At 42.3% G+C, this 19,179-nt stretch overlaps 1 protein-coding gene across 1 annotated transcript in view; it reads right to left on the reverse strand.

The window, feature by feature from the left end:
* Window positions 1-16,413, reverse strand: part of LOC120028024 (SWI/SNF-related matrix-associated actin-dependent regulator of chromatin subfamily D member 3-like) — a 62,801-nt gene extending 46,388 nt beyond the window's left edge. Inside the window, exon 1 of the mRNA XM_038973146.1 lies at window positions 16,305-16,413. Coding sequence (XP_038829074.1) covers window positions 16,305-16,316 — 12 coding nt within the window. The 5' untranslated portion in view covers window positions 16,317-16,413. The remainder of the gene's footprint in view (window positions 1-16,304) is intronic.
* Between the last annotated feature and the right edge of the window lie 2,766 nt (window positions 16,414-19,179).

The raw sequence follows: 19,179 nt of genomic DNA on the forward strand, positions 1-19,179 counted from the left end.
TCTCTGCAGATTCTCTCAAGCTCTGTCAGGTTGGATGAGGCACAACGCTGCACAGCTATTTTCTGGTCTCTCCAGAGATGTTTGATCAGGTTCAAGTTCGGGCTCTGGCTGGGCCACTCAAGGACATTCAGAGACTTGTCCTGAAGCCACTCCTGCGCTGTATTGGCTGTGTGCTTAGGGTCATTGTCCTGTTGGAAGGTGAACCTTCGCCCCAGTCTGAGGTCCTGAGCGCTCTGGAGCAGGTTTTCATCAAGGATCTCTCTGTACTTTGCTCCATAGGGATGGTGCCAGGTTTACTCCAGACGTGTCGCTTAGCAGTCAGGCCAAAGAGTTCAATCTTGGTTTCATCAAACCAGAGAATCTGGTTTCTCATGGTCTGAGAGTCCTTTAGGTGCCTTTTGGCAAACTCCAAGCGGGCTGTCGTGTGCTTTTTACTTAGGAGTGGCCTCCTGGAGGCAGTCCCAGAATTAAGGTGCGTGAAGGCTACCTGTGTACTTCATAACTTCATGAGGATGGACACGAGGACCAGGTGAGGATCTGCAGCTCGCCGCCATGTGCCAGAGGAGAAGTCTGCTGCTCTGAAGGATGTTTCAAGGATGGGGTCCAACAACGCAGCAAGAGAGGCAATCTGTGTGCGGGAGATCTTCACCTCCTACTTCTTCGAAGAGGGTGTTGTTCCCTGGCAACACCATAGACTACACTATGCACAAACAAAGGCTCTTCATAAGCCATCCACATTGCAATAAGAGTATTATTCCATTTACAGTGTATTGCAAAGTTATTCATCCCCCTTTGGACACTACAGTGAAAATTGTTAACTTTGTTAAAACAAGGCCCCTGAACTCTTGTGTATTTTCTGCATTGTGCAATGATATGGCCAGCAACAATGTAACGCTTTTACAACATACAGAAGTGCACTTGTTATCAAGGGGCAAATTATTGACACGTTTTTTTGAATTGAGAGACGAGCTTAAAGTTTTCTTTACTGACCATAATTTTCACTTGTCTGACTGCTTGCATGATGACGAGTTTCTCACACGACTGGCCTATCTGGGTGATGTTGTTTCTTGCCTGAATGATCTGAATCTAGGATTACAGGGACTCAACTATATTCAATGTGCGGGACAAAATTGAGGCTATGATTAAGAAGTTGGAGCTCTTTTCTGTCTGCATTAACAAGGACAACACACAGATCTTTCCATCATTGTATGATTTTTTTGTGTGCAAATGAACTTAAGCTTACGGAAAATGTCAAATGAGATATAGCGAAGCACCTGAGTGAGCTAGGTGAGCAATTATGCAGGTACTTTCCCAAAACGGATAACACAAACAACTGGATTCGTTATCTCTTTCATGCCCTGCCTCCAGTCCACTTACTGATATCTGAACAAGAGAGTCTCATCTAAATTGCGACAAGCGGTTCTGTGAAAATTGAATTTAATCAGAAGCCACTGCCAGATTTCTGGCTAGGGCTACGCTCAGAGTTTCTTGCCTTGGCAAATTGCACTGTTAAGACACTGATTGCAACCACGTACCTACAGTTGAAGTCTGAGGTTACATAGGCTGGAGTCATTAAAACTCATTTTTCAACCACTCCACAAATTTCTTGTTAACAAACTATAGTTTTGGCAAGTCGGTTAGGACATCTACTTTGTGCATGACACAAGTCATTTTTCCAACAATTGTTTACAGACAGATTATTTCACTGTATCACAATTCCAGTGGGTCAGAAGTTTACATACACTAAGTTGACTGTGCCTTTAAATAGCTTGGAAAATTCCAGAAAATTATGTCATGGCTTTAGAAGTTTCTGATAGGTTAATTGACATCATTTGAGTCAATTGGAGGTGTACCTGTGGATGTATTTCAAGGCCTAACTTCAAACTCAGTGCCTCTTTGCTTGACATCATGGGAAAAATCTAAAGAAATCAGCCAAGACCTCAGAAAAATAATTGTAGACCTCCACAAGTCTGGTTCATCCTTGGGAGCAATTTCCAAACGCCTGAAGGTACCACGTTCATCTGTACAAACAATAGTACGCAAGAATAAACACCATGGAACCACGCAGCCGTCATACCGCTCAGGAAGGAGACGCATTGTCTCATAGAGATGAACGTACTTTGGTGCGATAAGTGCAAATCAATCCCAAAACAACAGCAAAGGACCTTGTAAAGATGCTGGGGGAAACAGTTACAAACGTATCTATATCCACAGTGAAACGAGTCCTATATGAACATAACCTGAAAGGCCGCTCAGCAAGGAAGAAACCACTGCTCCAAAACCACCATAAAAAAAGCCAGATTACGGTTTGCAACTGCACATGGGGACAAAGATCGTACTTTTTGGATAAATGTCCTCTGGTCTGACGAAAGAAAAATATAACTGTTTAGCCTACAATGGCATATACATTAATAGGCTACTTGATGGCCAGAGGCAAATGTATAATTTATCCACATTTAATGTCAGTTTCATTTAACCAGGTAGGCAAGTTGAGAACAACTTCTCATTTACAACTGCGACCTGGCCATTGAGGACTTTTCCCCATTGAAAGAACCGCGCAAGGGAGTTCCATAACTTCCATTTCAAATTTCCACTCGGGCAGCCCCCGAGACCCAATAACTGAGCATACATTTAAAAAAAACTTCGCTTGATACCGTTTTCTTTAAGCAAAGTCAACATTAGAATGCAGTTTAAACCACCTCCGAGCGAATTTATGTAACGCCCCAACGTAGTTTCCAGTTGGAAATAGACGTCTCCATAACGACTGACTCTCTAAATAACCAACCAACAACTGGTATAAAGTAGTCACCACGATAATGCTCCCTCTAGTTTAAGTGCCTCAGCCAATAGCTATAGTGCTCGTGCTCTCTCAACACACACAAACCGCCCCCCCGGAACTCCCCACCAATCACTCAGCAACAGCCTGCTTTCACTGCCTGACAATCAGCAGCAGGTCGCAGTGAAATATTTCTTTATGAGAAATGCCATGGCGGCCGCGGGTGCAACTTAGAAATAGACCAAAAAAAAGCGAATATGAAAACAGCTCGGAAACAGGATATAGCTGAGTACACATGCGCACTAGTCTAACTCAGGTCGTTTTTATGCCCTATATCAGGAGCTGGCGGGGAAAAAAAGTTTGCTTAAAACAATTCAGAGACTGCAACGAATACATAAGAATGACACATATATATAAGGAGAGCGAATCAATATTACAATCCTGAAATCAGCTGCAACTGTCAATATTAAAACAAAGCTTAAAACGACGTTTGAGAACTTGATTCCAGAAAATGAATGGTGAAGTCGCTTCCGGACACGGTTTCCTCACCACTCTATTCTTGTGTAAACACTAGCGAGAGACACTGAGCACACAGAAGACCATGTTGAGCATACTGCAGCACAGTTTAATCAATTAATCGTCATTAGTTATACTGCGAGGGGTCATCAATGACGACATTGTCAAAATCCCAGTCTAAACATAGAACATATCCAACAGGCTATATCTGGTGGATAAATATTTCAAATTGAACAGGCTAGAATTAAATTGTTCCAAATCTATCGTAATCTATTCACAACTATAAAAGTCATGGCTTCCAGTATGCAGCCATAAACTAAATGTGATTCCGAGACGCCAATGCCAACTCGCTGAATAACGACTGATTTTACTTGACAGCGCTGCTCAAAGTGCCGTTGTAGCACTGTAACAATAAACTGATCAAAGAAACGGGAAAAATCCATACACAGTCTGGCCAGAGCCAGTCTCTCAATACACCCGCTTTGTCTACATTCTCCAAGCATTCACTAGAGAAAGGCAACAATGAGAAGGAAAGGAGAAAGAGAGAAAAGGTGTCAGAAAATGAGAAATAGGGGGAACATAAAAGATGTCTTCCAGAAAGTGCTGACACTTGTTTTAAAGTATGGTGCTCCCTTCACATACACAGGATGTTAGAGTACACACAAACTCCTTCATGTTATTGTCACAGTTGGGGTGCAGGAAGAAGTGTATGGAATAAAGTCTGTAGCAGCAGATTTGTAATAGTCAGACTGGTACAAACTAGAATTCATGTCGCACAGAAAATACTTGCATAGTAATATAATATTATATATTAGCATAAAGTAGTCATAGGTAGTAGGATAGTAATAGAATATATATTATCAAACTCCATTAGAAAAAAAGCTTGATGATATGCAGGAAAAGTATCATTCTATGCAGAGTTAGCATAGGCCTAATACTATTAACAGGTGAATGATTGCATGCATTGATACCCAGTATAAAAGTCCAGCAAATCATCATTCCTGGGGTGGTTTCAGGACCTGACATATGACAGATTTGGGACTAGTTTAGAATAAGACCTTGGTTGCCACGGGAGTTATTTGGAACAAAGCATCTTTATCCAGAGAGCATTTACGGTTGAGCTCCTTGGCAGTTGCCCCCTTGCACTGAAAGGGAACATTGTGAGAGTGGATGGAGACTCTGTCCGCAGCCTCACAATGAGCTGAGTTTCCTTGCAGCCTTAGGCGGGCACCAACACTCAACACACTGCAGGAAGGCTTCTGGACAATACCTGAGGGCATTTCCTGTTTGCTGTCACCATAGCAACCACTTGTCCTACCTTTCCGTTGCAGGTAGGGACTTAAACTGGAGCCAATGGGAAACTGGGACAATGTGAAAATATTGCAGTCGCTTTATTTTAACTGTTACAGTAGCTGCTGGTTTAGTGCCAATGTAAACTACTTCAAGCCAAAACTTGATGGGTGTTGAGCGAAACCGCATATCTGGCTCTGCATAGGCCACGGTAAAGCCCATAGTGGAGAGCTACAGTAGCTATAGAAGGAGACGTGGCTAAAGTTCAGAAGTCGGGTGCAGCCCATTCCTATATTGTGCCCTACTTTTGACCAGGTCCCATGGGACGCAACCGTACAGTCCAGTCCCACCCCTCCCCTACAGGACCTCAGAGCAGCACTGTGTTGCTGGGTTAGCCCAGTACAGTACACTGATCCACAGTGAAAATGCAGAATCATAGACAGTCAGCCATCATGAACGTACCAGACCCAGACATGTGTCTCATCTAAGAAAAATATTATTGGTAATATTCTGAATATACACTGGCAACCCTCTCCTCTCGCTACAGAAAGTCTCCCCTCCCCCTCTGTACTGTAGCCTAGTCTGCATAAAGCTATGCAGCCCATTAGCCCTGATCCTTCAGCACCATTCTGCCCAGGCTGGATGGAGGAGGGAGCAGACAGAACAAGGACAGGGTTGAGTCCCAATGGAACCCTATTCCCATTGGGCTCTGGTCAAAAGTAGTGCACTATGTAGGGAATAGGGTGCTATTTGGGACGCAACCCAGGTTCAGAAGGAGGCCTTTTATCAGACTGTTCCCAGTCCAGGATACACTCCAAAAAAACGCTGTGTTGTTTGGATGACCCAACTGCTGGGTTGTAGGCATTGAGTCACTTAGTTGGGTTGTTTTCTTTAAAAAGAGCAAGGTTGGGTTGTTGATGCATGACACAGTGGGTCAGATCAGAAGACTGGAGGAGTGGCTTAGTTGGGGCATGGCTTTCAGGATGTTTTTTGGGCTCCCGTGAGAGTAAATGTCATTCCAGCACATCTGTTCTGTTGTATTGTTATCAACTGTTAAGGTTGAACACTTTTGTAGTTTAATGAGGCTTACACAAGTGTATGAGTTAAGAGCCTATGCTTATCCCAATGTTGGGATAGTAATCACTTTGTAATTTTTTAAATAACATTATTATTTACATATTGTAGTAGAATATGTAATGTGACAAAATATTAAAAGGAAAGTAGAAATTTGTAGTATACAAACATAACATGATCAACAGGAATTACATTTACTTTCACGGGTGGCCAAAAATAACAGAAGCCACACCCCTAATAAGCCACACCTCCTGAAAATAACCTATGGATTACATTAAAAAAGACCCAGCCTGAAAGTGAATAAAAACCCAATTGATGGTTAAATTAACCTGTTTGGATAATCCCAACAACCCAACATGTTGGGTTATTCACAGAACCCAAATGGCTGGGTCAAAATAACCCAGCGTGTGTTCTGTCCAATATTTACACAGCACTGGGTTACCAAATAACCCACATCTAGAAAAACTGAAGAGACAACATCAGTGTAAGGTATACGAAATAAACTGATTGATTCTATGATTAAAGTATCTGGGTTAATTCACCATGCCAAAATGGGACATTGGGGAGGAAATGGGGTGAAATGAACTGGAAACAAACGGGTCAGACAGGACTGACGTTGGTTCCCCAATCCAGATCTGATGCTGCATGTGCTTGAGACCCAAAGATGCTCATTAAAATTATGCAAAACCTATTGTTGCTCAACATGCACCGTCTGAGTCTGACAGTATGGACTATTACATCAAAAGGTACACTCTCAAAAAAAGGTTATTGATGGGTTCTATGGTCAGGGGTGAGCATGATGTGTAACCATTTTATTTAGCATATCAGAAGGGTTATTTACTGCTGTGATGGTTGTGAAGAACCAGCTTGTTCTTTCCCTCTACACCATGTTTTCCTTTATGCTACACTGTTAAAACATTCCTGTAATTTGATGGTACTCTACAGCCCTTATGGTACTTATGTGAAGTTAATGTAATAACATGTGACAACATGAAACTACATGTGAAAACGTGGTCACATGTGAAGTGTTCCAAAAACACATGATTTCACATTTGAAATTTCATGTGAAATCATGTGATTTTTCTGTAAGGTAGGCTACTGGTTGCAGTGAAAGTATGGTAAACAATAACAAGCTACTGAATTTTGTGTATTTGTTCCAACCGTCAGTGGAAGTGTTGTACCAGTTTGAGTGGTTGATCTTGTCAAAGGTTGAGCACCTCTTTTAACACAGTCAGTTCTGCAATCTATGTAAGAACATGTGACAACAAAGATATTCAGTTTTAAGAGGTTATTGTGCATTTCACAGTAACTTAATGGCAGTTAGTTGCCTGGTAGTTATTGTAAAATTCCCAGTAACTTAATAGCCAGTAACTGCTAGTAACTTACTGTACTTTCACTGATCTTTTCTGATTATTATTATATTTTTGATTTAATGATCCGGAAAACAATGCATTGGCAGGGAATTCAAGCGAAGCCAATATGCAGTGATCATGTATTGGGCCTATAGCCAACTGCACAAACATCATTGCTATAGTACTGTTTTAATAGGTTAATGTTGCATAGGTTTGTTTTTTAAGTCATGTTGAAAACAATTCTGAGCGGTAGATCTCGGCTTGCATTTTGACTCAGAAAAGGTATCCAGCCCATTGATTTTTTGTTGCTTCTGGTGACTTTGTAAGAGCTGTTTGCAAAGAGGGTCTGTGTTCAGGTACTTTGGATGAAGGGGCACGGGACGGAGGGGAGTAAGTTATGTTTCCCCGTTATCTCATTTCCATTCTTTTTCCCAATGGCTTTGTTCTGTTTCTGCCATTCCGGCTCGAAGTTGGGCCAAGATGGCCACCGCATTCTCATTAAAAGGGGAAATCAGCAGTTGCTACCTCCATTTTTGGATACATAAATTGATATATACCCATTGATTCTTGAAGAATATAACTTAAAAATAAATGCAGCGTTAGCTAAGTTCAACTGTCGTACCCCCATCGGAACCCAAAATATAAAACTTAACATTGTAAACAAAGTAAATGTATGTGTGACCACTGCCCTAGGGCCTACAGTGACAAAATGAAGAACCCTTTTCTGGTACTAATTAGCTATTTTTATGAGAGTGTACTGTACAGAAACTGCATTCCGTCGGTGCTGGTTGGCCTCAGAAAAGATGTGACAAATACCACACCCACCATCAACATAACTCAAACCAAATTACAAATCACCCTTACCGCCGGCATCAATCCATGCAGCTGCTGCTGGCCATATCTGGATGGTTTTAATTTGCAACTCGGCTGCACTGCACACTGTCTGGCTGCACACTCGTTCTGGATGCATGGCTCTGGGGGACATGGCGGTGGCGCAGTACTGAGCGTTTGATTTAAATAGGTCAGCCTTGGTGAACACAGACAGGCTGTCTCAGACAGAAAACCCGGCAACTTTAGCATCCCGGCAACTTTTTTGCTTACTTAAAAAAAAAATGTTATCTGAAAAGGTATTTCCGGCAACAAAGCCTGTACTTTTATTTCCGCCAACCAACCCAGTCATCATTGCAGTAACGCGTTTAAAAGTCCAGCCAACCCCTCAGTATAAACTTACCCTTTCATCTTACCGGCTTTGGCACCCATTAAATCATGAACATTCTATTGTTGTTGTCCGACAAACTTGTCCTTGTCATTTTGAAAAAGTATAGCCTAAACACAAAAACGGCAGTCTGCATAGCCGTAATGCTGAAGAGGCATTGGCACGCATTACACTCGACAGGTTCCTTACTGAAACTCCCAAAGTTATATGTTAACTAAGTTGAGGTGAGTGCTGCTCATCCTCTTTAGTCAAGTTGGCTCTATTAGCACTAATTAGAATATGTTGCATGTTATGTAGCTTAACAAGTGGATTGTTTTACTCTTCTCTCGCTTAGTAGCCTACTCCCTACCAAAAGCCTGTGATAATCAGTTAATGTGATTTTGTTTCACTGAATCGCTTCTGTAAAGGTTAATTGGTCTCTGGCTGGGCAAATAAGTACGTGGAGGTGGTAGCTCATTTATTTGTTTGCTCATCTATCACTGATCAGAAACATGCAATAAATCAAGTCTAGGCCTATCATTTTTGCTCTATCGTGTACGGCCAACTCCAAAAGCCAGCGGAGGTTGTGAAATATGAACGAGACTGCTTTCGAAAATACAGATTGCTACTATTTTCTATCGTATCGTATCATCAACAAGGCAGTTAACCCACTGTTCCTAGGCCGTCGTTGAACATAAGAATTTGTTCTTAACTGACTTGCCTAGTTAAATAACGGTTAATTTAAAAAAAAAAAAAAAAATGGTACACACACACACTTCCCCACAGTGTTCTCCAATTTATAGATGTGTTGTTTATTTGATGTATTACTAAAATAAAGGTTCTATAAAACAAGTAATAAACTTCAGTTCTTACTGATAAAAAAAAACTTCAATAGTGGTAAAGACCGACTTCAAAGAGACCACATTCAAGTCCTCCATCCCCCACTTAGTCTGATTGCTGTGCTCTCTGGCTCCACAACAAACCCCCGCCAGGCAATCTAGAGGTGTGAATACCCAGCCAGCCTACAAGTAGAGGATGGTAAGTGCTTTACAGCAGAAAGAGACTTGGGGCCAGCAGCACAACCTTGTGTTCTAAATACTGTAATTGTAAATAGTGTGTACATTTTTTTATATATATTTTTTTAAACTTTGTGTGTGGTTTGTGGTGTGTTCACTTATGACATTAGATCAGTGTTGGCTGCTAACTTGGCCCTTATCTTAAATATTTCACTTCTGTGGAGACATTGGATCAGCATTCTTGTCGCGTTTCCTGTTAGTACATTTTATGTAGGGAGGCTAACGATCCATAATGTATGACATTCCTGGGGGTGTGTAAACTTTTGTTTTTTATTAGCATAGCATTTTTGTATGTTTTCTATAGTTATGTTCTTGAAAATGTATCAATTTGGCCACTTGGGTACATTTGGGCAAATCATGAAGGACACCTGGGTGATTTCATACATGTAGCTTGCTCATTCTTGACATTATAAGTCTGAAACTTTGCACATACACTGTTGCCCTCTTGTGGACACCATCTAAATTACCTCCAGCTTCCTAGCTGAATGTGTGGTGACTTTTCTCTTGCATTTAAAAAAAATAATATATATATATATATATTTAAACGGTTGGTTTTTTCTTTGTATTTTCTTTTACCAGATCTAATGTGTTATTTTCTCCTACATTCATTTCACATTTCCACAAACTTCAAAGTTTTTCCTTTCAAATGGTATCAAGAATATGCATATCCTTGCTTCAATGCCTGAGCCACGGGCAGTTAGATTTGGGTATGTCATTTTAGCCGAAAACTTTAAAAAAAGGGGCTGATCCTTAAGAGGTTTTAAGTTATTTTTGGGGGTATCTGTACTTTACTTTATTATTCATATTTGACAACTTTTACTTCACTACATTCCTAAAGAAAATTCTGTACTTTTTTACTCCATACATTACTGACACCAAAAAGTACTCGTTACATTTTTAATGCACCCTTATCAAGAGAACACCCCTGGTCATCTCTACTGCCTCTGATCTGACAGTCTCACTAAACACAAATGCTTTGTTTTTAAATGATGTCTGAGTGTTGGAGTGTGACCCTGGCTATTCGTACATTTCAAAAACAAGAAATGGTGCCGTCTGGTTTGCTTAATATAAGGAATTTTTTAATATTCATACTTTTACTTCTACTTTTGATACTTAAGTATATTTTAGCAATTACATTTACTTTTGATACTTAAGTATATTTAAAACGAAATACTTTCAGACTTACTTTTAGAGAAATACTTTTACTTTAGTCATTTTCTATTAAGGTATCTTTACTTTTACTCAAGTAGTATTTCACTTGTGACATTTTCTATTAAGGTATCTTTACTTTTACTCAAGTATGAGAATTTAGTACTTTTTCCACCACTGCCTGTGAATGTGCAAAGAGACAAGGTAAACTCGGTCCGTGTAGCTATTTTGTTAGCTATTTATCAGTTGTATTGCGTGGGGATAGAAGCTGTTCAAGAGGCTGCTGGTGTCAGACTTGATGAATCGGTACCTATTGCCGTGCGGCAGCAGAGAAAATAGTCTATGGCCCGTTTCCTGTAGTCCACGATCAGCTCCTTGGTCTTGCTGACGTTGAGGGAGAGGTTGTTGTTCCGACACCACACTGCCAGGTCATTGACCTCCTCCCTACAGGCTGACTCATCGTCGCCGGCGATCAGGCCTACCACAGTCGTGTTATCAGCAAACTTGATAATGGTGTTGGAGTCGTGCGTGGCCACGCAGTCGTGGGTGAACAGGGAGTACAGGAGGGGACTAAGCACACACCCTGTGGGGCCCCTGTGTTAAAGGGTCAGCATGGTGGAGGTGATGTTGCCTATCCCCAGCACCTGGTTTCGGCCCGTCAGGAAGTCCAGAATCCAGTTGCAGAGGGAGGTGTTCAGACCCAGAGTCCTAAGCTTGGTGACAAGCTTGGAGTGGAGAATGGTGTTGAACGCTGAGCTGTAGTCAATGAACACCATTCTGTTTGAGAGACTTCCATAACCAGCCTCTCAAAGCACTTCATGATTACAAAAGTGAGTGCTACAGGGCGGTAATCATAGTGTCAGGAAGCCTTAGAGTTCTTAGGAACAGGAATGATGGTGGTCATCTTAAAACATGTGGGGATTACAGACTGGGACAAGGAGATGTTGAAAATTAGCGCGCATATGCCTGCCAGCTGTTCTGTGCATGCTCTGAGAACGCACCCTGGAATACCATCGGGACCCGCGGCCTTGCGGGTGTTGACCTGATTAAAGACCCTTCTCGCTTTCCGAGGCTGACGTGAGATCACCCAGTCCTCTGGGTCGGTGAAGGCCCTCACACCCGGCTCAATGTTGTTGTTGTTGTCAAAGCGTGCATAAAAGGCATCGAGTTCGTCTGGTAGAGAGGCATTGTTGGGCAGCTCACGGTTGGGTCTTCCTTTGTAATCCGTAATGGACTGTAGCCCCTGCCACATGTGACGGGTGTTGGAGCCGGTGTAATATGATTCCACCTTATTCCTATATTGTCCTCTTGCTCGTTTGATGACTCTGCGGAGGCCTTCTTGTACTTATTCATGTCTTCGGGCCGTAGCATCAGGGTTGTCTAAGATAACTCTGTGTGCGGTAGCCCTGCTCTTGAGAGCGTTGGGCCAGTAGCCAAAATGTTCGAATCCCCGAGCCAACTAGGTGAAAAGATCTGTCAATGTGCCCTTGAGCAAGGCACTTCACCTTAATTGCTCCTGTAAATTGCTCTGGATAAGAGCGTCTGCTAAAATGACAAAAATTAAAAGAAATTGTTGAGCTGGTTTTACTCTTTTTGGCCATTTGCTGGTGTTTTGTGGTGGAAAACTGAGCAGGTCGATAACACGTCAATCCTGTGTTAGATAGACAGGAAAGAAATGCTTTAACAATCGCATTTTTTGCAATCAATTGCCACTCCCTGTTGCACACAACAAACTTCCATTCACCCTGTCACAAGGGGATTTATGGTTGATTGAAAAATGTATTATCAACCATGTTAGTTAACCTTTTTTCACTTAATAGGCACTTACTATTGTAATTTTTGTATTTAATAACCTCTTGAGATTCTGCTCTTTATGACAGAATGTTAAAATTAGGTTACACTTCTCGAAAGGCACCTAATTGGTGGAAAGACCCAACAAGCTAGTCTCCCTGCTGTATTGTATAACGTTAACTTGCACACTATTCTAGCATGTTCTTTTTTTCTGTACATTCAAACTTTCAGTGAGTTTAGCATTTCTTATCAAGTCCAAGTCTACCAAGCCAATACTGTAGCTCGTTTCCTAGGTAACAAAAGCTTGGCCCTACTTTCATATGTCCAGGGCTTTCCTTGCCAGCCAAATAAGAAAGTGCTCATTGTCCAGTTCTCCCTGCAAGTAATCCTAAACACAAAAGCCATGGACCATTCAATAGGGTGACCTAATATTTGGGGAGACGGGTCCAAATGTGTCCAAGTTTTAACTGAGGACCTATGGCAAAGCTTCAAAGACTTGCAAAGGCACCTAGACCCATGTTATCCAAGGTCATTGCAGAATCTGAAATGCCTTGAACCGGATGACAGAAAGTGGGTCAAGATATTACCAATACTGTACTTCCATTCAAGTACAGCATAAGCCATGTTCTGAAGAAGTTCTGCTGTGAAGCCAAACTATTAGTCATGAGCTAAAATAAAACTATGGGCCCTCGACCAAAACTTTCATCCTCCATCTCTCTTGTTGGAATGATGGGTCATCTGTCTACCGGTATTCTAGATTCAGCAGAACAGAGGGAGAGAGGGAGGGAGGGAGAGATGGAAAGAAAGAGGGAAGGAGCGAGAGGGAGATGTAGAGGGATTCTATTAATGTTCAAGCATCCAGTGCAGTGAAAAAAGAGCAGCTACTCCATCAGGCCTCTTGAGGTGTGACAGTCCCATGCATACAAATGGGACTTTATCTCTCTCTGCAGACTTTTAACAGGGTGTAGCAGGGTGGATCATCTGACTCCCTCTCTCAGGGCTCGAGGTAGAGGCTGCCCCTAACTACCGATCTAGGATCAGTTTACCCTACTCACAGCCCTTAGCTTAAACATTAGGTGGATGAAAAAAGATCTGCCCACAAACTGGTCTGTACCAATGACTGCTGCTGACTCATGGGTCATGTCTAGCCTATACAGGGACATCACACACCACAACTTCCACGCCTCTTCTGTACATAGACAACAACACGTAAACCAAACTTAAATCATCTTTCAAAAGTTTGTGCTTTACGCTGCTGTGTTGGTGTCAGGTTTTTGCCCTCCCCCTCTTAGGCCACATTAGCCGTTGAAACTAATTTTCCATTGAAAACCTTTCAGCAGCTCCACAGTAAGTTCACACATTGCAAGGTGAAATGTTGACTCTGCACTACGGACAGTACAGAAGCCACACATTCCAACCGGGTTAAAGCATGGAAATCCAATGTTGTTTTTTGTCTTGATGGAATCTAAGCACAAGGGAAGAATGAAATGCCGAGCATGCATATCACCAAAATGCATTGGATTGAAAACTTCATCACGACCACAGCAGTTGTTTCTAATAAACACATAATATGTTAGGATAGTGAATTATAAAGCTGTAAAAAAATAGCCCTCTAACTTACATGCTTTGCAGCAAAATAGGACACATACAAATGCCACCACTACATTCAGAGCCACAGATCTAGTTGACAGTGTTTTGCTAAAAGACCAAGTGAAAGTGCCATATATAGTACCAGTCAAAAGTTTGGATAGACCTACCCATTCAAAGATTTGTCTTTATTTGTAGAAAATAGTACATTGTAGAATAATAGTAAAGACCTCACAACTATGAAATAACACATATGGAATCATGTAACCAAAAAAAGTGTTCAACAAATCAAAATATATTTTATATTTGAGATTCTTCAAAGTAGCCACCCTTTGCATTAATGACAGCTTTGCACACTACAAAATTGTACTGCATCTCACACAGCTACTCCTAGCACTAGTCTCACAGTGAGTATTAACATTACAACTAACCAAGACCCCAAAATACAGTAGATAGAGAGGAGCTTGATTCTGTGCTCCTGCCCTTTTCATGAGATCCTGCTATGCATCGATGCAGAAGGCTTCTGAGGCCAGAATGCTATAGTGCATTCCACACGTCCCTGTCTCTGCAAACACCACTGAGCCACAGGCAAAGGAAAGGCCCACATCACAGGCAGCTGGTAGCACCTTAATTGGGGAGGGCGGGCTCATAGTAATGGCGGGAACGGAATGAATGGTATCAAATACATCAAACATGTGGTTTCCATGTGTTTGATACCGTTCCAATTCACTCCATTCCAGCCATTATTATGAGCCTTCCTCCCCTACCAGTCTACTGTGGCCTACATTGAGGCCTACCGAACTACCACCCCCTTACATCACTAAACCAACACAATCCTAACAGGATAAAGAGACCCACTTGCAAATATAGGTTGAAAATATGTTCTAGTATATTGTCTCCCCCCCAAAAATTGGTCTACCATTACAGCTGAGAAATATATCTACCAACCATAAAGAACTGGATAATAAGCTTGGGATAATTCTCAGAGCAGTGGGTTCAATAAGGCTGCTTACTGACCCACAGTGGTCCCACTTTACATTCAATTCCCCAAAATCACAAAGGCAGTTTAGGTACAGTGAAATTACAATTATTAAACAGTACTCAATACTTACAACTGTCGCCCGTTTGTGGTATACACACTTTCAAGCATTTGCAAATGAAAATGATTAAATATTCTAATCTAAAACAATAATTACATAGTGAGTGGGTGTGAAGCCACAATTTGGGTTTGTTTACAAATCTTATGTTAAAGGACCAGAGTAGTCCGTTTTTCCTGTGTTTTGTATCATATTGTACAACAGCTGATGAAACTAACATTGGAAAAGTGTTATTTAACTAGGCAAGTCTGATAGGTGCTGGTTGAAAATGCAAATACAGGACCTTCTGTTGTGGCTTGCATGGGCAGGAGTTTCGGCATGCCTGGTGACATCACCATGCAGTAAATTGGTTAATAAACCAATAACAGAGATAGTTTTCAGTTTTCCCTTCCCCACTCAGACAGTCCTAGCTAAATTCTTGCTTTGAGAAATAGTTTAGTTAAAAATAAATTTTTGTCAATTTTAATGTACAACTATTACAGCAAGGCACTTAATTGTTAGCCAGAAATGATTTAATATTGGTATAAAATTATATAATTATTTGCGTGTTGTATAATTACGCAGCCTACAAACTAACTATTAATGTAGCTACCATGTAAATAGGTTTTAGGATACTTGATGTAAAGTGGGAATTGTAGTCATACAACACAACAAATAGGCTAAAGTCCATGTCAATTTCATCTAGACTAATTCATAGCCATAGGGCATAGGCAGAAGAGAGCAGTGAATGAGAATCATTTCACACGTTTGTTGTTCTACAAGCGTCAAACAGAGAATGGGAGTGTTGTCTCGTCTGTCGGTCTACTCTCGATTCGGATACAGTGTGCATTCACCTTATTTCTAATCAAGTGTCTGTTTCTCACACAAGTCAAGGTTAACAAGCCGGCCGTGTCTGCAGTGGTTGAAAACGGCGAGGGGTGGAGGTTCAAGGGAGGGGTGAGTAGTCTTGAAAAACCCGAACGTAGTCACTGTGTTGCCTATAGTCGGGTTTTCGAGACTAAGGCGGGGTGAGGTGCAATTATTGTATAGCCTGGCCTGCTGTATAATGATGATGCATACATACACCCATATTTTCAACTTGGTTACATGCGGTAGGATTGTCAATCAATAACATACAAACATAGGCTTTTCGTGGAATAAAGATGGAAATGAAAGGGTAGATTAATTCATCATAAGAAAAGATTTTCAGATACACAATAAACTAGACCCAGTCGAAAACTACTGTGCGCACTAATCCGGCTGGCAATATGCCTTCTGGTGCCGTGGGTTTGGCAGCGCAGAATGGAGTTCTATAATGGTGGAAAATAAATTATTCTCACTATGCAGGGTGAGCACATAGTATAACAGAAAACAGACGTCAAGACAATACAACAAAAAGTGTGCCGCGGGCACAACTCTTACCTTTCTCTCCATTGCTGAGATTCAGTCTGTGCACTCCAAGCAAACTGAAATAATGTTCCTGAAGATCTGTGCGGTGTTCACTCCTCAACTTCCACACGGCTACTCTATCACTCCCCCATTAGGTAGACTGGTACATCGGCAACTGTAGACACAGTAGGGGAGGGGACGCAGTCTCGGGGATGGAGCGGGGTCTGGTGAAGCTTAGTTCGTTTCAAGAAGCGCAGGCGCGAGGTCTGCTGGAGATAAAATATAATAAAAAATTGCGACTAGCAGGGAGTGTCATCAAATTACCGCTTTTACCGTTGACACACACACTGTCTGCCCACTAAAATATTTCACAAGAGATGTAAACCGTTAGGGAATATTAGTCTCTTAATGCAAATGGCTTAATGAAAAAGGCACAAAGGACGACGAGCTGTCTGTAGCGCGTTTTTTGAACGATGCAGTGGAAATGATACTTCAACGATTTTACTGAGTTACAATTCATATAAGGAAATCAGTCAATTTAAATAAATAATGCACTAATCTATGTTTTTTCCATAAATGGGCAGGGCGCAGCCATGGGTGGGCCTGGGGAGCCAGGTTCAGCCAATCAGGAGTTTTTCCCCACAAAAGGGCTTTATTACACAGAAATACTCCTGTTTCATCAGCTGTCCGGATGTCTGGTCTCAGACAATCCCGCAGGTGAAGAAGCCAGAGTTTGGAGGTCCTGGGCTGGCATGATTACTTGGTCTGTGGTTGTGAGGCCGGTTGGACATACTGCCACATTCTCTTAAACGACGACGTTGGAGGTGGCTTATGGTAGAGAAATTAACATTTAATTATCTGGCAACAGCTCTGGTGCACATTCCCTCAAAACTTAAGACATGTGTGGCATTGGGTTGTTGACAAAACTGACCATTTTAGAGAGGCCTTTTATTGCCCCCAGCACAAGGTGCACCCATGTAATGATCACCCTGTTTAATAGGCTTCTTGATATGCCACGCTTGTTAGGTGGATGGGTTATCTTGGCAAAGGAGAAATGCTCACTAATAGGGATGTAAACAAATTTGTGCACAACATTTGAGAGTAATACACTTTGTGCATTTGCAGCATTTCTGGAATATTTTATTTCAGCACATGAAACCACTTTACACACTGCATTTTTTGGTTCAGAATATATACACTGCTCAAATAAATAAAGGGAACACTTAAACAACACAATGTAACTCCAAGTCAATCACACTTCTGTGAAATCAAACTGTCCACTTAGGAAGCAACACTGATTGACAATAAATTTCACATGCTGTTGTGCAAATGGAATAGACAAAAGGTGGAAATTATAGGCAATTAGCAAGACACCCCCCAAAAAGGAGTGATTCTGCAGGTGGTGACCACAGACAACTTCTCAGTTCCTATGCTTCCTGGCTGATGTTTTGGTCACTTTTGAATGCTGGCGGTGCTCTCACTAGTCGTAGCATGAGACGGAGTCTACAACCCACACAAGTGGCTCAGGTAGTGTAGTTCATCCAGGATGGCACATCAATGCGAGCTGTGGCAAAAAGGTTTGCTGTGTCTGTCAGCGTAGTGTCCAGAGCATGGAGGCGCTACCAGGAGACAGGCCAGTACATCAGGAGACGTGGAGGAGGCCGTAGGAGGGCAACAACCCAGCAGCAGGACCGCTACCTCCGCCTTTGTGCAAGGAGGTGCACTGCCAGAGCCCTGCAAAATGACCTCCAGCAGGCCACAAATGTGCATGTGTCTGCTCAAACGGTCAGAAACAGACTCCATGAGGGTGGTATGAGGGCCCGACGTCCACAGGTGGGGGTTGTGCTTACAGCCCAGCACCGTGCAGGACGTTTGGCATTTGCCAGAGAACACCAAGATTGGCAAATTCGCCACTGGCGCCCTGTGCTCTTCACAGATGAAAGCAGGTTCACACTGAGCACATGTGACAGACGTGACAGAGTCTGGAGACGCCGTGGAGAACGTTCTGCTGCCTGCAACATCCTCCAGCATGACCGGTTTGGCGGTGGGTCAGTCTGGTGTGGGGTGGCATTTCTTTGTGGGGCCGCACAGGCCTCCATGTGCTCGCCAGAGGTAGCTTGACTGCCATTAGGTACCGAGATGAGATCCTCAGACCCTTTGTGAGACCATATGCTGACACATGCACATTTGTGGCCTGCTGGAGGTCATTTTGCAGGGCTCTGGCAGTGCACCTCCTTGCACAAAGGCGGAGGTAGCGGTCCTGCTGCTGGGTTGTTGCCCTCCTACGGCCTCCTCCACGTCTCCTGATGTACTGGCCTGTCTCCTGGTAGCGCCTCCATGCTCTGGACACTACGCTGACAGACACAGCAAACCTTTTTGCCACAGCTCGCATTGATGTGCCATCCTGGATGAACTACACTACCTGAGCCACTTGTGTGGGTTGTAGACTCCGTCTCATGCTACGACTAGTGAGAGCACCGCCAGCATTCAAAAGTGACCAAAACATCAGCCAGGAAGCATAGGAACTGAGAAGTTGTCTGTGGTCACCACCTGCAGAATCACTCCTTTTTGGGGGGTGTCTTGCTAATTGCCTATAATTTCCACCTTTTGTCTATTCCATTTGCACAACAGCATGTGAAATTTATTGTCAATCAGTGTTGCTTCCTAAGTGGACAGTTTGATTTCATAGAAGTGTGATTGACTTGGAGTTACATTGTGTTGTTTAAGTGTTCCCTTTATTTTTTTGAGCAGTGTATATATGGGTCTGTATGATACAGCCCCTTTCATAATGTTGATAGTTAAATGCAACCCAATTAATGGCCAAAAGAACCCAATCAAACTTTAAAGAACCTTACGTAATAAATAAGCCTTTCATTAAAAAAATACCAGATTATATTATCTTGTGTAG

The sequence above is a fragment of the Salvelinus namaycush genome, chromosome 33, assembly GCF_016432855.1.
Source record: "Salvelinus namaycush isolate Seneca chromosome 33, SaNama_1.0, whole genome shotgun sequence".
NCBI classification, from domain to species: domain Eukaryota; kingdom Metazoa; phylum Chordata; class Actinopteri; order Salmoniformes; family Salmonidae; genus Salvelinus; species Salvelinus namaycush.